Source organism: Nelumbo nucifera, chromosome 7 (genome assembly GCF_055504915.1).
Source record: "Nelumbo nucifera cultivar China Antique chromosome 7, China Antique-T2T, whole genome shotgun sequence".
NCBI lineage: Eukaryota > Viridiplantae > Streptophyta > Magnoliopsida > Proteales > Nelumbonaceae > Nelumbo > Nelumbo nucifera.
This window is the reverse complement of record NC_142655.1, coordinates 45,865,641-45,890,207: the sequence shown is the minus strand read 5'-3', so window position 1 is coordinate 45,890,207 and position 24,567 is coordinate 45,865,641. Positions and strand designations below refer to the sequence as shown.

General features: G+C 37.6%; 1 protein-coding gene across 1 annotated transcript in view; it reads left to right on the top strand.

Moving 5' to 3' along the window:
• Positions 1-24,567, top strand: part of LOC104609478 (anaphase-promoting complex subunit) — a 94,094-nt gene that overhangs the window by 13,207 nt on the left and 56,320 nt on the right. The window contains exons 4-9 of the mRNA XM_010275813.2: positions 5,676-5,925; positions 9,344-9,521; positions 9,604-9,682; positions 9,847-9,932; positions 22,011-22,140; positions 22,263-22,295. Coding sequence (XP_010274115.1) covers positions 5,676-5,925; positions 9,344-9,521; positions 9,604-9,682; positions 9,847-9,932; positions 22,011-22,140; positions 22,263-22,295 — 756 coding nt within the window. The remainder of the gene's footprint in view (positions 1-5,675; positions 5,926-9,343; positions 9,522-9,603; positions 9,683-9,846; positions 9,933-22,010; positions 22,141-22,262; positions 22,296-24,567) is intronic.

The following is a 24,567-nucleotide window of genomic DNA, read 5'->3' as shown; positions in this document are numbered from 1 at the left end:
TCAATGGATATAGAGGGCATCTGATCAACTGGATGGCTCTCCTGTCTGGAACTACTATCATTGGTCACCGCATGATTGGCCTAGTTGAAGGTGGACCATGCAAACCATAGAAATAATTGATGGTATGTCCATCCATACCACAGTGTGTACATCTTCTTGGACCAGAACTGCGTCCTCTACCACGAACTCCCCCTGAATCTCGACCTCCAGTACGTCCACCACCACGACTATACATAGGTTCACCACCACCACTACGACCATACATTGGTCCACTGCTACCACTACGGCCAGATTGAGCTCCCCGATCTCCACCTCTAACACCATGGCCCTTGATACTGCAAAGGCTGACCTATCAGAGATACTAGAATTCTCGGTAGATCCAATCGAAATCCTTCGAAGCCGAGCAAACACCTTTTCTAAGGAAGGAAGAGCTGATCCTCCTAGTATCTGTGCCCGTACTGGTTCATATTCAGATTTCAGCCCTACCAAAAATCTGGTCACATCTAGTTGTTCCCTCTGCTGTTGCTGAATTTTAACATCAAAGGTGAGGGGGTGATACACATTCAGCTCATTGCGAAGGTTTCTCATGCTAGCATAATACTCCTCAAGACTTTGATTACCCTGTTGCAGATTAAAGTATTCCTGATAAAGCTGATATACTCTAGTCGTGTTGTCCTGCCCTGAATACAGCTTTTTAGCATGGTCCCAAACTTCCTTGGCTGTATCAAGAAACATGAAATTCGTACTAATCTTGGGTTCCATACTATTCCATAACCAAGTTATAATCTGTGCATCTTCTTGTTCCCAATCACCATACTCATGAGACTCAGTAGAGGGTTTTTCTTCCCTTATATGCTTTACTTTCTTCTTTGCTTTAAGAAAGACTTCTATGGATTTTGCCCAAGGCACATAGTTTCTCCATTCAACTTGATAGAAGTCATCTAAACATTCAGGTAGTCGGTGGGAACCATCACACTAGTTTTACTTTCACTGTTGTCTCCCATGGCTGTAAATTTTTTTTCTTATTTCACCTCTCACCATACTGCACACTATACCACACTGCACTCAGCACCACTTGTTTCTGAATTCTTCACTCTCCATACAACCCTACTACACGACTACCTAAAAACTCACCGCACTACTTGCAACTCACTCACCCTTCGAACCACACTAAAATTTGCATAAACCCTAACACACGACAATCTGAATTTTCACCACACAACTTGGAACACATCAACCATTCGTTTCACATTGAAAAACTGCACAAAACACTTACCTAATCACCAGAAAATTAAGCTGTACTCGACACTCCACTGCATCACTCGGATCAGCCCTCTTCTCTCCATCGATTAGGGGGGGCTTCCTATAAACCACTGCAAACACCCACGAACTTGCTGACCGGAGGCATAGAAATCTCCAAGGGAAGAGGGCGATCACTCCTTTTCAGCCCCTTTCCTTATCTCCAACTAATGATGAAGAAAAAATTAAAAAATCCTAGGCTGGATGTGTGAAGATCAAAATTCTGGGCAGATTCGGTTTTGTCACAGTTGTTCTGATACCATATTATAATCTAATCTGCACTTGAGTTCTGTTAGAATAAGGATTGGAGAAGTAATAGAAAGACTAGAAGAAGAAGGAGAAGAAGAAGAATTCTGGTTCGAACAAGAGAGATTAATCACCTCTCTAGTCAGCCAGATTTAATTTATACGTTTCTACTTAAAAACAAAAAGACTCCTTTGCCCCTACTTAAGTATGGGACACAACCACTAATAAAACATTACACATCAGCAGCTTTAAACATAAATATAAAGACCAAAATACCCCTACATAGTCGACAATAACAGATGCCAAAGAAGAAGGTGCCAAAACTCCAAAGGGTTTTAGACCCATAAGTCTGATTGGGAGCCTCAACAAAATTATATAAGATGTACTCTTTGGAAGATTGGAGTAGGTATTACCCTCGGTGATTTCACAATATCAAAGAGCTTTTATTGAAGGCAAAGTGTAGATCGGATCCTAGTGGCAAATGAATGTCTGGTAGAGAAGAAGGGTGGGGGGAAGGGGCTTATTTGCAAGTGGGACTTAAAAAAGGCTTATGATCTAGTGGATTGGTCTTTCCTCCTAGAGATCGTGGAGAAGATTGGCATGGGCGAATGGTGGAGAATGTGGATTAAAGGTTGTACAAGTTCATTGCACTTTTCAATTTTAATCAATGGTGTTGCTAGAGATTTCTTCCTTGCAAAAAGGGGCTTGAGACAAGGGGGACCCATTACCTCTTTCCTGTTTATTCTGATCATAGAGGTTCTAAGCAAAATAATTATCAAAGCTTACTTGGATGGCTTAATTAGAGGTTGGAGGGTAGGAAGGGATGATGTAATAGTAATCCACCTACAATTTGTTGATATAATTTTATTTTGAGAAGGAGACAACCTGGATCTTTTGAGGAATCTAAAGCAGTTGGTTGTATGAGAATGTTTCTAAGTTGAGGGTGAACTGGGGAAAAAGTGGAGTAGCAAGGATTAACTTGGAATAGGAGGAAGTTCATAGGTTGGCATAGATTTTGGGGGTGTGAGGTTAGAAAGGGTATTGAGGTTTGTTTTTGAGAAGACAAGACCGCCCCCCTTTCAACTAATGTTATGCATCTTTATTCTTCTTAATATAAAAGATTTTTTATTAAAAATAAAGAAATAAAATAAGATCCCCCCTTCCTCTTCATCCTCCTCCTAAGTCCTAACCCCCCTCCTCTTAAGGAGGCTTATGCTTCCTTGTGTTTGGGAGGCTTATGCCTCTTGCGTTCTGAACTACACCTCACGCCTCTAGGTAGTGGAATGCCTCACGTCACGCCTCCGTGTTTTAAAACATTGATTCAACTACTGGTCAAGGTGGAAATTGTTTTCTTTGACCAAAATGTGGAGGACACTAGAATTTGGACAATCCGTTTGATGGTTTTTTCACTTGTGCCTCTTCTTTAATAACCTTACTATGTGTAGTCCATTGGTGGAGAATCTTTTGGTGAATGAGATTTGGAGTAAGCCTATTCCACTCAAGGTTTCAAGCTCTGTGTGGGGAAGTATTCATTAGAAAGATAAATACCTGTGATGTGCTACAGAAAAAAGGTTCAATAAATGCCTTTCTCCTCATATGTGCTTTTTATGCACAACAAGTGGTGAGACCATTCCCCATTTACTAATCTCCTGTCCTTTTGTGCTTTGTATGTGGGAATAGTTTTTTTCTTCTTTGGTTGTAGGTGGGTTCCTGCCCCGATATTGTATCTTCAGCCCAAGCTTCTTGAAGCAACCAAAGAAGAGAGGGAGAATTATGTGGAAAGCAGTAAGGGCAGCAGTTGTGTGGACTATATAGGAAGAAAAAATGGAAGAATTTTCAATAAGAGCATATCTAAGGAGGAGATGGTAGGCATTATACAAATAAAAGTTACACATGGGGTAAAGATAATGGAAACCTTTGAAGTTCTCTTGGTGAATGGCATAATAAGAACCTGGGTGGAGGTGGCACAATTGTCTAAAGGACAAGAACGGGTAATCATGGAGTGGAAACTTCTTAAAACTGAATTTTGATGGGAGTTCCATGGGCAATCTGGGGATGGTAAGATGGTGGCGATGTATTCAGGACCTATTGGAGCTGGAGACTATAAAAGCAGAAGTGATAGCTTTGCTGCAGGCTTTAAGTTTTGCAAAGCAATCTAACTTCCAAAGGGGACTCTAAAGTGATCATCTCTTGGACAAAGTGCAGCTGTAGTGTACCTTGAACCTTCAGACATGCACTTAAGGAAATATAAAGCCTATCTAGGGAATTAAATGCCACTTTTAAGTGGATGAGAAGGACAGCAAATGGGACAGCTGACTCTTTAGCAAAATAGGGAGTTAATAGACAGAAGCTGTTTTGGGCAACAATGTGAATCTTTTGTAATCCTTTGTAATTTTGGGTTGCTGGACCTTCCAACCTACTGTACTAATTTTAGTGATATAATTAATAAAACTTCTTCTTGCTATTTAGAAACCATAGAAGAGAATGGGTCCATTTCACTACAAACACATTAATCTCTAAAAACTATTGATTTTGGTTAAAAAAATGATGGGTAGTCAAACTGGTAAACTGTTCACTGGTTGATGATTAACTATTATAATTAATAAATTTCAAGAAACACATTAAAAATAAAAAATAGAGAGAGAAGGGGGATTTGGAAGTGAGAGAGAGATTATGAAAGAAGAAAAAAAGAGCATACCGGTAGCAATGATGGTGGCAGTTAGGGGTGTAATCAAGCCGAGCCAAGCCTAACTTTGGCATGCCTTGGCTTGATTTAGCTAAAATACTACTAGGTTTGAGCTCAAGTTCGAGTTCGGATCGATTAAATATAAACATGACATTTTTTTATAGTATATAGTATATTATTATATTATATAAATATAAAAATATTTTACATAATATATATTATAAAATATATTTTTATATTCTATAATATTAATATTAATCAAGCTAGGTTTGTGAACTTTCGAGCTGAACCTTTTATTGGACTTGCTCGAGTTTGAATAACCAATCAAGCCTAGGTGACTAGGCGACAAGGTGCCCCCTTGTCGCCTAGCCTTGCCTTGGCGCCTTAAAAACTATGCTATCTTGGTTGAAGAGAGGGAATGAGTAATCACAAAGGACAGAACCTTTGAAAAATTTGAAATTTTGACTTAATTGATATACTTTTCGTTTGTTTTAAGATGCCTTGGTAAATCACCCTTGTCCACCTTCACCATCTTGGTTGAAGAGAGGGAATGAGTGATTGCAAAGGAAATTCACCTTTGTACAGGGGTGGTTTTAGGTTTCAAGAGATGAAGAGATTTCTTTCCTTTAAGCTGATGAGAGGGAGCAAGGGAAGGAGAGTGAGAGAGGAGGGGCGGTGTGAACAAGAGTGAATGAAAGATGAGGAGCACTTACCAGAGGTCGCTGGCAGTGAAAAGATGAAATAGTGTCATCTTCCATCTTTTGAATTTTGTTTTGGTAAAGGATGACTTGAGAAAATATGTTCATACAACCAAGAATGAAAATTCATTTCTTGCATGATATTTTTTAGTGCTACGGGGTACGGGCAAAGCTATTTTCCAACCCAAGGCTCATATCTCATTCTTTTTGGAATGAGTCCTGGGGCAAGAATCACAGAACCAAACAAATAACGTTAGCTCATTCTAGCCCAGAATGAGAAAGAATTTTGGGAAGGAAGCCTGTAGCAGTGAACCAAACATGGCCTAATAGAATGACATAATGAGAGATTGATATGCTCCTTTCTGGCTTTTTTCTTTCAGTTTTTTGTATACAGATGTATATCTTCATAATATGATCCGTATTTGAACAGTAGGGACTTTTTCTTTATTCTTTTGAAACTTTCTTCTATATTAATGAAATTATACCATTGCCTATAATAAAATTTACAACTTTCATCTCTCCATTGGTCTGATTTGATTTAATTTATTTTGCTGTTGTCTTTTTATTTTATATTCATTGATTTTGCTTTTGTTTGCCCATAAACTTTGCTCATATGCCCATTAATTTCTTTTAGTAGTTTTATCTTCATTTTGTTTGTCAACAGTAAAGAGTTGAATTTTTCTATTTACATATTCTGCATTCATTTAAAATTTTAAATATGTTGAATTTTTTGACATCTTATGCAGGGTGTGTGCCATCTTTTGACTAACATAGGGACATATTGTAAAGAGGCTGTTTCATCTTGTCCTCCTTATGATTTGCCTGATGAGGATGATTCTAATAATGACTTGGAAGAACTATTGGAGTATGAAGACATGGATCTTGAGTCATTTGTTTTTCGGAAAGTTGCTGAAGAAGCTGAAGCTAGAAAAAGAGCTAGAGAAAGTGCTACATTTCATACTCATACACCTAGATCACTACTTGGATTGGTAGAAGGTATAAACACTAAGCATAATTCTTGCTTTGCATGGTAAGAGTAACTGTAATAAAAGCAAATTGGTCCTTTTGTATTTATCAACATCTCATTCTTTGTGAGCTATTCCCTTGTAGTAGTAATTGATTGTGATTTAAGGTTTTCTCATCGTTGGAAATTCGAAAATCTTTTGAAGTGAAGATATTTCATAGAAACCACTGAATATTTTGAAAAACTTCAGTGATTTGTGGAAGGATTCTATAACGATTAGCAGAAAATGTGGAATCTACTGAACATAGTTCCAGCAATGATAAAAACCCCATTATGACACAACTCTAGGCTCAAGAGGCTATAAACAATATCTTAATATAACAAGCAAGAGAAGATTAGATAAATAAATCAAGGTTTAAATGTCAGTTTTGTTGGAAATGGCAGACACTCTTAAAATAATATTGGAAAGTTTGTATAGATTTATTGTAAAAATTTTATAACTATTAATCTATGAAAAATGTATTTATATATAAATTTTTAAATCATAGAATTACTTGCTCTTTTGAATTATTATATCATTACAAACTACAAAGTGACAAAAATGATGCTTTTAAAATGATTATACCATTTCAAGATGTCTGCTCCATCCACTTTGAGTAACTAGTAATAATAACAACCCATCAAGAATAATTTGAAGACTGGAAAAATGTGTCTTTTTGAAGGACAGCATTTTATTTGTCTTGTTCCACAGTTACCCATGAAAAATCTAATCCATCTTACCTGTCACGTTTGGAAGCTATTGAAACTAAAATCAATTTTTTTTTTTCCCATGGCAGCCTTTACAGTTTATGTGTTTGTAGTGGTTGTTTGGTTTGCTTATTAGCAAAAGGATTAATGTGGTAGAAAAGATAATTTTTCTATTTACCATTATTTTTGTAGGAAAGAGTGAATTGTTTATGTATACATGTTTTATGCTGTTATTGGGCTGTTAGTGGACTTAATGGGCCTCTTTATTTGTTCTTTTATCAGTTATAGGCCTATTTAGTGGGCCAATTCTTCTTTTGAGTCGTTGTAGGATGTTTTTGTTTGTTGCCACCATTCTAGGGGCTGGTATGCAATTATACCTATCTTATACTTAGAGTATAAATAGGTGGGATCTCACATTGACACCCATGATTTGTTCTTCTCCCATACCACTTCGTTCCCTCTTCTCTCCACTTCTCTACTCTATTTCTTCTCTTCTGCTTCTGAAACTTCATTCTCTAATCAAAAGTAATTAGTTTCTAGTGATCTGAAATTTTAATCATACTTACTGCTCGACAACTTGGTATCAGAACCAAGTTTCCGCCTACATATCATGCAGTCTTAGTCCAGCCAACTACATGAGAGAAGGAGAACTGGAGTGTTTTGTGTATTTGGCTTGGTTTTGGAAACTTTTTGGAGAGATACAGGTTGCTGGGCCAGGGGGCAGTGTCCCAGACCCTTGATTGAGCCCCTTGAGGCAAGCTCAAACAAGTCCATGCTAGGTTCTTAAAATTCTTAACCTTTTATAATTTTAATTATAGTTCCTTCTCTCTTAAATATTATCTTGTTTTAAGATGAATGTAAAAATTGTCTTATTTTTACTTGTTCACTTTGAATATGTTTTATTTATTATGTTTATGTATTTTAATTTGGGTAACAGGCTTTTTAAAATATTTAGATTTAGATTTAAATATGCATATTTTGATTAATATTATTTTTAATATTTGTTTTTTATTTTTTTGCAATTTTTCTGATTTTCTTTTTTGCATTTTGTACTTTTTTTTTGAAAAATTTGCATCTTACTTCAATAAGACACGTGCCTTGCTTTGCACTTTGTGCCTTGGGCGCAAAAATGTCTCTTGCACTTTTTTTGCGTCTTGCGATTAAAACATTGCGTAGGCTATAAAGGTATATATTAGTGGATGTGAGGAACTAGGTTATCTTATAGCTTCTGAGAGAGCCAGACTCACAGGACCCAAAATGTGCTACGTGGGTGCAAGAAGGTATGATGATGATGTCATGGTTGCTTAATTCTATGCAACCTGAAATCAGCCAGATTTTGTTTTCGATGAAAACATCAAAAGAGATTTTGGGATAACACAGCTGAAACATATTCTCAGGCTCTTAATGTGGCCAGAGCTGATTGGTTGAAGTTGGATTAAACATGGGGAGTTGCATATATTTTATTATCTATTACGATTCCTCTTTACAGAGGTCAGCTTAGGAGGTACACCCACCCACAAATCATGTGACTAGGGGACAAAACAACCTTTCTTGGGTTCTGCTTTCTGAAGAAGGATCTTACTGATCAGTTCCCAGTGTTATCCCAAGCTCATATCCTTCTGCTCAAAATATAGCTGTGGCTTGATAGTCTGAATAAGTTGCATCACATCTGGTAAGGACCGGACCTCCCATAATTCATACCAATCACAAAAAAACTTTCCAATACGTCATTTCTCTGAATACAGGGTCCTATATAACCTTTTTTTTTGATGAATAGCAGAAAAAATTTGTCAACATTTTTAGAAGAGTACACCCATTGAAAGTGTTAGCCTCGGCTAACCATCAAGGTACTTACCACAACACAAACAAGATACAAACAGAACCCTTTGAGCATTACAACATAAAAGAGATTCAAAACAGTCCTCAAGTCTTCCTCCAAACAATTTACAGAGTTGCCCAGAAAAGAGGGTCCCTATTATTTTCCCTGTTTTGAAAGATGGTCTGCTAAGTTTTTTGCTGATCTATAAACCTACTGTATCTTCAACTGCATGTCTCTTGTGAACCACTAACAAAGTAGAGAACCAGGTACTAAGGTCCAATTTACCAGCTTACATTATCCTTTGAACCTCACCCTCTCTCTGTTGCCATTATTATATTTAATTCTGCTTGAGAATTGTTGTTATGCCTTTTGAATACCTTGCCACATTTCACATCCATCAGAAGAGCTTCCTTCACATGTTCTAAATATTGTGGCTATAAAACATCATAATGATTAAACTTGAAAAAATAAGTGTTGACTCCATATCTTGATGATACATTTCAATATTTTGAACCTTGCTTCTAGCTACATAACTTGTTAAATTTTCTCCCTGCTTCGGTTTCTCAAATGTTGACTCATTGGTCATTATCACACCATTATTTCGAACTTGCTATGCATTGTCTACCAAGTTATTTGGATCCCCATTGGTGGAGCTTGATCGGTCATGCTATCTGTCATCCTTGTACTTAGGAATTACAGTGCCGTTGTCCAATGCCTAAGGCCAACACTTAGAGGGGCATTGGCAATCAAGTTCTGTTATCTCAACTGAAAAGCCTTTTTAAGTTTTTCCTGCCCTTTGATGAAATAGCTTTTTTTCCTTGCCTTTTCTTTTAATTTTTACCTCCTAATTTTTCATTGCTACGAATGGAGACATGTACCTGCAGATATCCAGGTCTCTGCTGACTCCAAATATAAAAACTGTGATGGTATTGGACAAGGCAGTGAATTTTTAGGCCCTTCACATGATACATTCAGAGGTGATGATCACAACAGTGGACTATTCTTACGTACAAACTGGCAAGTGCAAGGTTACTTAAGAGAGCAAGCAGATTTAATTGAAAAGTAGGTGAAATGTTAAATTTTTTATCTATATATGGATACATTATTGGTGGTGTAGTGCCTCAAGTTGTTTCCTTTTAACCAGGCATGGCAGCTCATTTCCACTGAATGCTTTTGAGTCTATCTTGAAACAACTTCAGAAACTGGCTCCAGAGCTGCACCGTGTAAGTTGCAAAGCTTAGATAATGGAGGTGTTCAGTGTTGACATTGTATATGTTATTCGAAATTATATTTCCTGTCATTGATTAAAAAAGTCTATATTACATTTCTTGTTACTGGATCTTTTCAATTAACCTCTGTTGTTTCCCTTAATTTTTTTATCTTCCAGGTTCACTATTTGCGCTACTTGAATAACCTTTATCATGATGATTATCCTGCTGCTCTTGAAAATCTCCACTGCTACTTTGACTACAGGTAGATGACTAAATCTTATTTGTTTCATTTTACTCTTTCATACATCAGACTGCTGTTGCTAGGTTCTTATCCTTTTTTCATGTGTAGGTATATTTCTGAGTCAACCTAGACCATGATATTGTAACAGCAATTCAGAACTTTGGCTGGAGCCTTCTTCATAACCATGTCTATGTTCATATATATTAACTCTTTTCCTCAATCCCCGAATATGGTTGGATCTTAGCATGGTTGTCAAGGTGTTTGGGCAATCGTTGGTGACAGATGACTACCAAGTAGCCTTAGTGACAGATTTTTACAAGGAAAAAACTAAATTATGGGTTAAATCCCTAATTTTACATACCATCAACATGCATATAAATTGGAAAAACACAATGCTCTTTACTAGTAATTTAACTTTCCTCTCAAAACATAGCAAATGATTGCATCTGAAAGACAATTGTCATGGGGCTTTTCCACTGCACAATCTTACCCTGTGACACTATAGAATTATGTGCAAATTAATTTCAATATTTCAACCACTATACTATAAGTATTTTAACAGAGCAATTGAATGTTATACAAGTTCAGCAACTAAAGAAGGCACTTGGTTGCTGTTAGAAGAGGATGGCAGCTCTGTTATTTCTTTATGTTTGTCTTGTTGGAGTTTCCTGTATTTTCACTTAATGTAATTTCATAATACGGGCATTAGTGTAATTGTACACATTAAAATTTAATATTAAATACTAGCTGGTCGACTTGGAAATGTGACCCTTTTCTCTCCAGTTTGACAGCTGGGTTTCTTCTACTCTCCCGTGGCTGTTTACTGTCTCCCTCTTTTCTACTTTGCTGGTTACTGAATCTTTTAGTTTTTGATCTGCTTTTACATGGTATCAGAGCACTGATTTGGCCAATCTAATTCTTTTCTTTATTTTGTTTTTTTCTTGATTAAGTTGATTGCTCTCTTTCTTTTCTGACTTTTCACAAAATCTAGAGGATCAGACTTGATTAGAGCTAATCGGATTGCTCTGTTAAATGCTTCATGATGGTTCAGATCATCAGAATTGATGCTGTGATTGACTGATGAGGTGAAACCCTCAATGGAACAAAAAATTAGTAGTGGCCAGTGGGCTGATATTCTTCAGACACATCTAAGCTGATTTGGTACATCTACATATGTGGAGCGGATTCAAGAAGATGCACAAATTATGTCCTGGCTTTGGAGTTCAGTGGAACAAAAAATTAGTAGTGGCCAGTGGGCTGATATTCTGACACATCTAAGCTGATTTGGGAATAGTTTTGTAAGGTGTATTCAGGAGGAATAATTTACAAGGATTTATTAGTTGTTCCAGACTTTATATGTACCAGCTGATTACCTCAGATGTTTCTGCATAAAGGAATAACTTTGATGTGGCTAAATTCCTATTAAGGATTAAGCCCGGGTATGAGCCTATTAGATCATAGATATTGGGGACTCCAGAGTTACCTGATGTTGAAGAGGTCTTTTCTCGTCTACATAGAGCTAGCTTGACCCATGATACATAATAGGTCTGCTGTTGCAGTTACTGGAAGTAGTTGAAGAGGAGGTTATTGTGGTGGCCGTAGTGGTCATGGTACTGGTGGTAGAGAAGGTAATGAGTCTAGTCATGGTTGTGGTGGGATGGTAGGACCATTGTGGATTGGGCATACTATTGGCTACTATAAGGAAATATAGGGAGTTTGGGTTTGTTCTCATTCTAGACAAGAGGGGCATACAGTTGAGGCATGTAATCTACTGAACAGGACAGTAAGGAATGCTAATCAGACTGCTCATGATGATAGCCCAGTTACACGGGGTACTACTACCATGACAGTACAGATCACTGCACCTACTACACAGCAGTTAGAGAGTCAAGCAGAAAGAGTAAAAATTATCTTACTAAAAAAGTCAAGCAGAAAGAGTAAACACAAAGAGAAGGGAGGGAGAAAGAGTTTCTGGGTAGAATAGATTGTGGGTTCTCTATCAGAGTCTCACTAGAATTTATATTAGACCATAAACTAATGTAAAGCTACATATGTGCCCCTCAAAAGGCAGAAGAAATGTAAAGACTAGAAGAAACAACATATAAGGCCCATTGGGCCCAATAAGAAAGACGAATTAAAAGACTAATAATAGGCCCAAAATAGAAATATAAAAGAGACAAAACCAGTTCATTGTCAACACTTCCCCTCAAGTTGAGAGTATACATCTATCTTTCCTAACTTGCCAAGTGTACTCTAAAGCTGCAACTGGGATACTCTCTTGGTGAAAACATCTGCCAATGTTGATCAGACTTCACATAAAAAAGACACACTTCTCTAGTCATCACTCTCTCCCTAACAAAGTGATGGTCTACTTCAGTGTGCTTGGCATGATGTTATTAGCTGCCTTATTGTCATAGTAGAGTACCAATGGCTTCTCCCAGGTAATTTCCAACTCACTAACTTTAGAGTTGCAGAGCAATAATATGTCATTTATGTTGCTGTTAGCATGTTATTAGTGTCAGTAAGTTATTTCAATTAATTTTCAGCTGCTGTTTATTTATGTTAATAGTAGGGGTAATATTGTAAGTTTACTATGTTTTAAACTATTATAAATAGCTGAGTGGGGCGGCAATGTGTTATTGACCCACACTCTTTTCTGAATTCTCTTCTTCTTCTTCTTCTTCTTCTCTCTCTCTCTCTCTCTCTCTCTCTTTTCTGTCTCTTCTATTCTCTGAATTTTTTTCTTACTGAATTCACATCTAGAGTGGGACTGATTACAGTCTCTACAAGACAAGTCTAACTAATGACCTCAACCATAATACTTCAGAGAAACCATGAGCTATAGATTTGTTCTTAGCCTCTCTGTTGGAACAAGCTACAATAGATTACTTCTTACTCTTCCAAGAGACTAAGTTACCAGTTACCACCAACAAAAACCCAAAACCCAGACATGGACCTCCTGTCATCAATGCGACCTGCCCAATTAGCACCAATAAACACCTCAATCCAAATATGATCATGCCTAGAAAACAAAATCCCTTTTCTAAGACAACCCTCTAAATCTGCCAAAGTCTTTTGGACTGCTACTAGGTGTGTGGTACGAGGTGTTCTTGTCCTTCGCTAGCTTTGAAAAACTTGTAACTTGTGAGTAGGAGAGGTAATGGTTGGCTCAACAACACTAGAAAGAGGAGTAGGAGGGGGAGGTTCAATGATAGCAAAGGGCACAATGTCTCCTTGCATTGAAGTATCAGAAAAGAAGGGAGTAGACTCAAAGAAAGAAATCTCCTCCCAAAAGTAGGATCAAAGCAACAATATCCTTTTTGATTAGATGTATAACCTAGAAATACACATTTGATGGATTTAGGATCAAACTTAGATCGTTGAGGCCTAAGGACATGGACAAAACACGTACATCCAAACACATGATGGGGAATAGGAAAATAATCAAAATATCTTCCTTGGAGTAAGAGCACTAAAGGGAGTTTTAAATCCAAGGACACGAAAGAGAACTCTATTAACAAGGATGACATCTGTATGAACAACATCACCCCAAGAACGAATAGGTCCATGAGTTCTGTACATAACTCCCCTAGAGACATGAAGAATATGTTTGTTCTTGTGCTCTGCAACTCTGTTTTGCTATGGAATGTAGGCACAAGAACTTTGATGTATAAGACCATAAGAACTCGGGTAAGAAGGAAGATTTTTCTCAAAATATTCCTTAACATTGTCAGAGAAAAAAAGAAGTAAATCAGTCCTCAAAAAACTGATATAAACTTGATTAAAATTAGAGAGAAAAGTGAAAGAAAGGTAGAGGACAGCAGTACAAAAGAAGAAGATGGAGAAAAGAAGAGGAAGAAGAAGAAGAGTTCGATTGTCTCCTCTCTCCCTTCTCTAATCTTTTTGTTGATCTTCATTTTCTAGGTTAATTACAAGTATGCCCTTAAGTGGGCGGCCAGCTAAGCAAGAACTTAAAAGAAACTTATAAAAAGATGTAACAAATCCATAAAGACAGGCCCGTTAACAAACAAATAAATAACACACTACAAAAATAATAAAAGAATAGATACTAGGGCCCATTTGGCCCAGTCTCTCTACACTCTCTGTCAAGCTGAGCATAGATGTCAATCATTCTCTTCTTGCTTATATAGTGTCAGATTCCCTCTTGGAACACCCTTGGTCAAAACATCAACCAATTGCTCTTTTGAAGAGATAAATAGCAAGCAAACTTCCCCTGAAGCAACTATTTCCCGTATAAAATGTCTATCAACCTTGATGTGCTTAGTTTTGTCATGTTGAACAGGATTATGTGCAATGTTGATAGTTGCCTAGTTGTCACAATAGAGCATCATTGGCTTTTCATAGTCAACTCCCAACTCTTCTAAAAGTGATCGCAACCACAGTAATTCTGACACACCATGTGCCATTGCCTTGTACTCTGCTTCAATAGAGGATCTAACAACTACAGATTGTTTCTTACTCCTCCATGAGCCGATGTTCCTTGCCACCAAAGCACAATATCCTGAGGTGGATCTCCTATCATCAATACATCCAGCCCAATCAGCATCGGTGTACGCTTTCGGTTTCATGTGTTCATGCTTGGCAAATAGAATACCTTTCCCTGGAGTACCTTTCAAGTAACACAAAACTCTTTCTGCAACAGCTAAATGTGTATCTCTGGGAGAATGCATAAACTAATTAATAACACTCACTGCATAGGAAATATCCGGTCGAGTCATGTAGAGATATAACAACTTCTCAAGTAATCTCTGAAACACTCTCCTATCAAACAAAAGTTCACCATCAGTAGCAGAAAGCTTATGATTGGGATCTATAGGGGTGGAGGCCGGTTTAGCACCAAGTTTTACCAATCTCTACAAGGAGGTCAAGAACATACTTGTGTTGAGAAATGAAGATACCATCCTTAGATCTAGCAACTTCAATTCCCAAGAAATACTTGGGATCTCCTAAATCCTTGATCTCAAATTTAGAGTTAAGAAACCTTATGAGTTTATTCACCTCCTGGGTGTCATTACCCGTGACCACAATGTCATCAACATAAACAATCAGAAAAGTCACCAAAGAGTTACTTCTTTTCAAAAGCAAAGTATGGTCAGATTGAGTTTGTGTGTAACAAAAGGAGATAAGAGCAGCCCTGAATCTCTCAAACCAGGCTCGAGGAGACTCTTTGAGACCATAAATGGATTTCTACAATTTACACACCTTCCCTTGCATTTTCTTTCCATACACCTCCAGAGGCAAAGCCATATAGACCTCTTCATATAGGTCTCCATTCAAGAAGGCATTTTTAACATCAAACTGGTGGAGAGGCCAATCAAAAGTAGCAATTAGAGACAACAAAACCCGAACTGAGGTCATCTTGGCCGTAGGAGCAAAAGTCTCAAGGTACCATATATCTGAGTGTAGCCTTTAGCAACCAATTGGGCCTTAAACCTTTCAATAGTGCCTTCAGAATGATATTTAATGATAAATACTCATTTACAACCTATTGGTTCCTTCCCTTCTAGCAAATCCACAATATCCCAGGTATGGTTCTTATGCAAAGCATCCAGTTCAGCCATCATAGCATCTAGTTCAGCCATCATAGCATCCCTCTATTCAGGTTTAGACAGGGCTTCTAATACAGACCTGAGAATCACATGGGAAGAGACAGAAGCAAGAAAAGAATAATAGGTAGGGGATAGAAGGCTATAGGACAAGTGTTTAGAGATACAATGTACTGTACACTTCCGCTTGCCTTTGCGAAGGGCAATAGGAATATCAAGGTCTGGAAAGGAAGTAGATGGGTCAAAGGAAGGTTGACCTATTACCTCAGTAATGATGGGAGGAGCAAGAGGCTCTTTTGCAGGAGTGGAAACAACTTGCCCATGCCTAAATCTGTGTCTTTGGTACCACCTTTGGAGAACAGGATGTGAGGGAATTATAGGAGGATGAGGTGGAGGAGGAGGGGGAGCAAGAACACTTGAGGTAGACACAGTGGGAGGAGAGGATAACTCAACAGAGGACTCAAAAGGAAATAGAAGAGGAATAGTTGGAGACATAGCAAAGCGCTCCTCAGATTGCTTCCCCTCAGGAGAAATACTAAAGAGAGGAGTAGACTCAGCAAATGCGACATCTCGAGAGGCAAAGCAAATGCCACTAATTAGATCAAAACAGCAATATCCCTTTTGTGTGGAGGCATATCTTAGAAAATTATAGTTATGTGCCTTAGGTTCAAATTTGTGTCTTTGATGACTATGAACATGTACATAGCAGGTGCACCCAAAAACTCGGAGAGGATGAGAGAAGAGATCCTCATCCGGAAAGAGAAGGTTAAATGGGGTTTTGAAACCCAGAACTTGGGAAGGCATACAGTTAATAAAAAAAAGTAGTAGTAAGGACAACATCTTCCCAAAATTTAATAGGAACATGAGATGCAAAAAGGAGGGACCTAGCAACCTCAACCACATGGCGGTTCTTCCTTTTCGCCATCCCATTCTGCTGTGGAATGTTGGAATAAGAAATCTGATGAATAACCCCAAAAGTCTCAAAGTAGGATGAAAGGTTCTTTTCAAAATATTCCTTAGCATTATCATAACAGAATATTTTGATCCGGGTGTTAAATTGGGTAAGGATAAGTTCATGAAATTTTTGCACAATAGTCGGTATTTCATCCAAAGATTTCGTGAGATAAATCCAAGTGTAATGAGAATAATCATCAATAAAAAGGATAAAGTACTTGTAACCTTCCTAGTAGGCAAATGATATGGCCCCCACACATTAAAGTGCACAATATGAAAAGGAGAAATATATCTTTTATTGCTTACTGAGTAAGATTGTCTACAATGCTTTGCAAGTTCACAAGACTCGTAATGAAGACTCGATAAAGACACTCCCTTAAACATATTGGGAAACAAATGACTCAAAGCAGAAAAAGGCAAATGACCAAACTGGAAATGACATAACATGACTCTATCAATGGACTTTGACAAAATAGACTCCAAGGCTAATCCATGAGGTGGTCCAAGACTCCTATCAGGTGTGTCCAATAAGTATATTCCATTCATCTCATGGCCACTCTCAATCGTCTTATGAGATTTCAGGTCCTGAAAAACACAATGGGTAGGAAAAAAGGTTATGTTGCAATTCATGGATTTAGTTAAGCTGGTAATAGATAAAAGATTAGTATTAAGTTTGGGGACATGAAGGAGAGAGGATAAAACAAGGGTGTCCGAGGTCTTGATATCCCCCTTGCCAAAGATGTGATCAAGAGACCCATCAACAAGAGATATTTTCTCTTTACCTGAGAGGAGATGATATAAACAGAAAAGGTTAAACAAGCTGGTTAAATGGTCTGATGCACCAGAATCAATGATCCAAGGGATTTTATGATTATTTGAAACAAAAGCATGATTTGCAAAAGTATGAATACCTGAGTGAGCAAATGCGGATGATGATGTGTTGGTTGAAGAGTGGGATGTTGAGACAATAGTTTCCATGTGATTCAATAGCCTTCCATACATTTCAAACTTTGCCTTCATTGCTGCCAACTATTCCATGGCTTACTTTTCTTCACTCTCCTTATTCCCTTCTTCAGGCACTGTGGCAACATTAGCATTCTTAGGCTTTCTTGTCTAACCAATCTTCTTAAAATTGTTGTTATTCCTAAACCTGTCCAGGAGAAGATCTGGATGAAGCTTTCAGCAAGTGTCCTTTGTACGCCTCCGTTTCTTGTAGTATTCACATATCATCTCTTTCTTCTCAGTCGGACCCTTCGAATTTATTCCAGTATGTGCAAAGTGTTCTGTAGGTGGACTCTGTAACTGAACCTGCCGCCTGCTCTCTTCACTACTTACCATAACATATGTCTGGACAAGAGTGACCTCATCCTTTGCCAGAATATTCTACCTAATAATGTTGAACTCAGGGTTGAGTCCTGTAAGAAACTTAAACACCCTGTTTCGTTGCACCAATTTCCTAAAACTCTCTGGATCCTTTGTACTCTCCCATACAACTGTCTCCATAACATCAATTTCCTTCTATAGCGATTTCAGCATAGAGTAGTAGATTGCCACACTCTTCTCCCCATGTCTTAGATTTTTCACATCTTATAGGCTCTTGCCACATTCAACTTCTGTACATAGGTTTCTGTAACATTGTCCCAGATCTCCTTGGCTGAAGACATTAAAAGCTAATGTTGACTTATATGGGGCTGCATAGAGTTGACCAACCATCCGATTATTGTATAGTTCTCCTGCATCCATTTCTCACATGTAGGGTCTGTCTCTGCGGGTTTCACCTTACTGCTTGTGAGATACCCTAATTTACTTCTACTCCAGACAAATCCGTATAGACTGTGCCCAAGCTAGTAATTGGTTCTATCCAACTTAATTGTGGTCACTCTAGTCAAAACGGAATCTACCGAGCCAAGCCCGGATATCGACATCTTCTTGGACTCACTTCCATATTGTTCCATTGATAAAAAAAAAAAATAAAGAAAAAACTAAATTTTCAGTCTTTATAAACTTACTTGAGGTCAAAACAGTACTTGGATACTTGACAACTAGGGTTTCACTACACTCGGCTGTTGGAGAGAAAGAGAGAAGAGGTAGCCGCTCCTACCAGATCTTCCCAACCTCTTTCAAGTCTTAACCACACACTTCTAGAATTCACAATACACCTCCCAAGCACTGAGCGCCACACTAAAAGCTTCTCCTTGACCTGTAACTTCAAAACTCTCTAATTGGCTAGGGTTTTGGGCAGAAAAAAATACAACATCACTTCTTGGCAGTTTTCAGTCAGACTTCAACTCTCCAAACCCTCTATCAACTAGGCAAAAGATCTTTTGAACTATAGGGAACTTATCTCTCCATATACTCTCCTAATCAAAGGGTGTATGGGAAAAGAGAAAAAGAAAAAAAGAGAAGGGAGAAACCTTCTCTGATACCTAGAAGTAAATCAGTTCTCAAAAAATTGATATAAACTTGATTAAAATTAGAGAGAAAGGTGAAAGAAAGGTAGATGACAGCAGTACAAAAGAAAAAGATGGAGAAAAGAAGAGGAAGAAGAAGAAGAAATCGATTGTCTCCTCTCTTCCCTCTCTAATCCTTTTGTTAGTCTTCATTTTCTAAGTTAATTACAAGTATGCCCTTAAGTGGGCGGCCAGCTAAGCAGGAACTTAAAATAAACTTATAAAAAGAAGTAACATGCTCATAAAGACAGGCCCATTAACAAACAAATAAATAACACACTACAAAAAATAAAAGAATAGATACTAGGGCCCATTCGGCCTAGTCTCTCTACAAAAAATGCTTTAACCTTGACACCAAATCGAGTCAAAACCATCTGATTGAATTTTTGAACCAACTGCGGTATTTCATCTATGGAATGCACCAAATACTCGGGAGAAACAAGAAAAATAATCCACTAGGAGCAAGAAATACCAATATCTACCCATACATTCGACATGATATGACCCCCACATCAATATTGAACAATATCAAAAAGAGAATCACTTCTTTTCTTGCTTGAAGGAGAGGTGTAGAGAATCACATGTGCGGGGAAGTTTGGAATGTCACCAAACGAGCCATCAGTGTTGAAGTCAACAAACAGGTGGGCAACCATCAAGGTGCATTGAGGACTTCAAAAGATGCAAGTTGCAGAATGGCCAACTAAAGGCTGAGGCCAAGGCCCAAGGTGAGGTGATTAGCACAAAGAGGCAGCCTGAAGGACCTAAACCAGGGTTTGTGGTGGAGGATGCCACATTGGAAACTGTCATCCCCATCCCATATGATGTTGTAACTATCTCAAAGGAGGTTACTAGGTCAGCGGTTCCTCTTAGATTTTCTTGTCTATTTTTTTTTTCTTTTTGTGGACATTTTATGCCCCTAGTAACCTAGTTATTGAGATATGAGTTTCGTTTTTGTCAAGAGTTTTGTTGTTTTGACTTGATAGGCAACATATATACCCTACTATTTCCACTAGATGCAAGAAAAACTTTTTGATATTCTGATGGCAGCCAGTTAGTTGGTCTCGCATAGGAATTTCTCTATGCCAAGATTTTGATATTCCATGTTAGAGGTTGATTGGGTTGGATGCATAATATTTTGCATATCCATTTTAAGAATTATTGAAATTAAAAAAAAGAAAAATAGGTGTTTTTTTTTAATGTTTTGGAAGTTGACTAGTTGCACACTTAAGACTAGACATATCAACTGACTGAAGCAAAGATGGAAACAATGACTAAAAAGAAATAAAATATAAAAAAGGTAACTGGTTGAAGGAATGACTCTTGTACAAGCGTCTAAAGAAGTGATGCACAAAAGAGGTAACTGGTGGGAGGAAGAGAGGTGCTTGCGTTGGACATGCATCGGGGGTTTTAGAAATGGAGTGCAAGATGAAAACCACAGGGCAGCGGCCTCAGAAACATTAAAGAGCTTGGAAATTGGGAGGGCTACAGTTGAGGGGGAAGGGGAAGGCAAGGTGGTAGAGGAAGAGGATGTGGCATAATTTTTTTAATGGATGCTGTTTTGAGATTTTATCTCTCACATGGTTTGGGTCCTGTATGTTGTAAAGATATGAATCTTGGGTGGTGTAATGTGGTGCAAGCTGGCTTGGTATCTCTTTGGATCTTGAGGGGTATTTTCATTGTAGTTTGTTTTGCCTGCTTGGATGTTTTAAGAGTTCTCTGGGGGCCATTGTTGGTGCATTGGCAAAATCTTGGGCTAAAATGTGTTTGAACACAGGTTTGAGTCTGATAGTGGCAACTTTGTGCAAGAAAATGTTGAGGATCAGGTCTGTATCCATTCCATCCCTCCCAAGACCCCTAGGTAGTGACTACTACCCTACCACTTCAAAGTATACAAATTAAAAACAGGCCCACAACAACTTCCTTGCTTAGATGGAGTGCCAGCCATCCCATTTGCTTCCCTTGGCACCCATTTTACCTTTAGATTTATGCTCCTTGTCAGATTCTTAAGTTGTTTCATTTCATTTCTATAACCCCATATTGCTTTCTCCGCGTTTTTCAACCATCCAATGATAGTCTTGGAGTCACCTTCCACAAATGGCCTTTTGGGCTCTGTTTTTGAGGTTGTTTCTTTTGTTGAAGGAAGTGTTTAAGGCCATTGTTGGTATTTGTATGCATAGTTGTCAAGGCGACGCCTAGGCGGCAAGGCACCCTTGGAGGCTCGCCTCACCTAATCGCCAAGAAGTTTTCTATAGCGTGTTATAAAAAACCCTTATATTCTTAATTTTTTTGAGGTTATAATTATAAAATAGACATTTTAAAACTAAAATATTCATTTTGTGTTTATATTACTAATTTCTTTTTATTATTTTCTTATTTGTTAGGGTTTAATCAACACAAACATTTCTAAATGTTGTATTGAACCCTCAAAGACTTAAAAACCTGAACCAATAAGTAAGGAAAAACATAAAATGCTGTCCAATCAATACATTTTCTTCTTTTTCTTTACTAATTTTGTGTGTATATACTGATTTCTTCTTCCTCTTCTTCCACCTTTTCTTTTCTTCTTTTCCTATAACAGAAATAGGGGTTCAGCCCCTATATATATTTTTTTATTTTCTTTTATTTCTTCTTTTTCTTCTCATGAATATGTTGGAAATATGTCGATTTTCTATACTTTAACATGAAGTTTATACTTTTCTTATGAAAATGATGGATATATATCAAGGAAATATGATTATGGAACCTAGGGAACTACCCTTGGATACAAAAAAATCCATCACCTAGGTGACTAGGCGACAAGGCGCCCCCTTGTCGCCTAGTCTCGCCTTGGCGCCTTGAAAACTATGTTTGTATGGTGGTGGGGATGATTGTCTGTGTATTTGTCTTTTGGGCTCTGTTTTCTGCCTATGAGATTCCCTTGTTTATTTGTGCACATCCTTAACCTTCCTATAATATGTTTCTCTGAACTTTATGATTTCATTCCATGGATGCATGGTTTGATCTTAGTCCTTTCACTGGTCGTGCTGATATTGTTAACCAATCACATACTGGAAATTTATTGATTCAAGTGACATAAAAAATGTTGATTCAGAGTAAGTTATTCTGATATAATAGTTTTGTCATTAAAGTGCAGGGGCAGAAGGAATTGATGCTCCGTCTTCTTCATCTTCTTTTATTAGTTATGGAAACTATGAGATTGCTTTATTATGTTTGGGCATGATGCACTGTTACCTTGGGCATCCTAAGCAGTCTTTGGAGGTAATTATTAGGCGACTTCACTTTCTTGTTTCTTTTCTTTTAACCAGTAAGTGATGGTTTTCTTCTGTTTTTATTTTTGGTTGGTATGTTTCCTACTAAATTCAATCTGGTTCAATGTCCAGGTGTTAACTGAAGCAGTTCGGGCTTCTCAGCAGGTAGTCTTATTATATTTAGTTTACAGGTCACTCTGTTATGATGATGTTTTTGAATAGATGTGAATCAGTTCAATAAAAATAACAGTATGATCTGAAATTAGGAAGAGAAATAGAGAAATTAGAGAAATCAGAAGAGGAAAGGGAGAAGGAGAAGAGAGTTTGATCTGTTCTCTCTCCTTTCTCCTAATTAATTTTATTAATCTAATCTCAATGGTATAATTATAATGATTCCCTTAATGGGACAGCCAGCTCATAAACATAAAAGAATAAAAAATAGTTAATAGTCCCATATGGACAAGGCCCATTAATATAAACATAACAAATAAAAGAAGACAAAAGATAATAAGACATTAGGGTTTATTTGGCCCAATCTCTCTACACTCTCCCTCAAGATGAGCATAGATGTCAATCATGCCCAACTTGCTTATATAATGTAGTGGCTTTCCTTTTGGAACTCCCTTCATCAAGACATCAACTAATTGTTCTTTAGAAGCAATAAATGGCAAGCAAGTTTCCCCTGAAACAACTCTCTCCCATATAAAATGTCTATCAACCTCAATGTGATTTGTTCTATATGTTGGACAAGATTATGTGCAATGTTGATGGTTGCTTGGTTGTCACAATATAACATCATTGGCTTCTCACAATATAACATCCGGCTGAGTGGTCAAGAGCTTGTGATTTAAGTCTATAAGTGTAGAAGCAGGCTTAGCACTAAGTTTGCCAATCTTGGTAAGAAGATCAAGGACTTGTGCTGAGAAATGAATATACCTTCCTTAGACCGTGCAATTGTACTTACTGCCTGCTCTCTTCACTGTTAACCATGGTATATGCCTAAGCAAGAGTCACTTCATCCTTTTCTAGAATATTCTACCTGGTAATTTCAAACTTACGATTGAGTCTAGTGAGAAACTCAAACACTTTGTTCCTTTCTACTAACTTTCTATAAGTTTCTGCATCCTTAGTGCTCTCCCACTCAACAATTTCCATCGCATCAATTTCTTGTTACAAAGATTTCAATAGAGTAATACATGGCTACACATTTTTCCCCTGGTCTTAGATTGTTCATATCATTCTTCAATTTATAATCTTTGGTAACATTTAGCTTTTGAGAGTAGGTTTCTGTAACACTCTCCCAAATCTCCTTGGCTGAATTCACCCAAAGGCAATGCTGGTTTATGTGGGGCTGCATAAAATTGACTAACCACCCAATAATTGTGTAATTCTCTTACATCCACTTCTCATATGTGGAACTGTTTCTCTAGTTTCTTCTTACTGCTTGTAAGATACCCCAATTTACCTCTATTGCAAACATAAATCTGTATGGATTGTGCCCATGCTAAGTAATTTGTTCCATCCAGCTTAATTATTGTCACAACATTCAGCACAACTTCTACAGGTCCTATTTGACCAATCCCGGGCTCTGCATTCTGCTTCATTTCATCTTACTTCCAAACTGCTCCATTAATTAAACGAAAACTCAAAAGTGATATTGCTAGCCTAAATAGACCTCACTATAGTCAATCCCAAGCTAATAAATCAAAAACCTTGGGTTTCACTAAACCCCACCAACTGAGAGAAAAAGGAGAATTGCATCCACTCCAACCAGTGGCTCCTAAAAGGTGTCCAACTGCAATCGATCTCTTTTAGGTATGAAACAAAACCTTCGAAGCCCTAAGAACCACTCCCACACAGTTGCCTTAGCCCATAATTGTGAAAATCTCTAGTTGGCTAGGGTTTTGGCCAAAAACAAAAAACCTCAATTTCTTGGCATTCCACAGCCAGCTTTTAGATCTCCAAACCCTCTACCAACCAGGCAAAAATAGCTGAAATTAATCAGCAACTTATCTCTCCATACACTGTTTCAATTAAAGGATGTATGGGATCGAAGAGAAAAAGGGAAGAGAGAGAAGGTGCTCTGATACCAAGATGTGAATTAGTCCAATAAAAATAACAGTATGATCTGAAATTAGAAAGAAGAATAGAAAAGAAATAAAAGAAATCAGAAGATGAAGAAGAAGAAGGTGAGAGAAGAAGGGAGAAGGAGGAGAGTTCGATCTGTTTTCTCTCCTAATCAATTTTATTAATCTATTCTCAATGGAATAATTAGAATGATGCCCTTAATGGGGCGGCCAGTTCATAAACATTACTTAAAAGAAAAAAATAGTTAACAAGCTGGTATGGACAAGGGTCATTAACATAAAAATAACAATTAAAAGATGACAAAAGATAATAACTTAATAAGACACTAGGGCCCACTCGGCCATTCAGC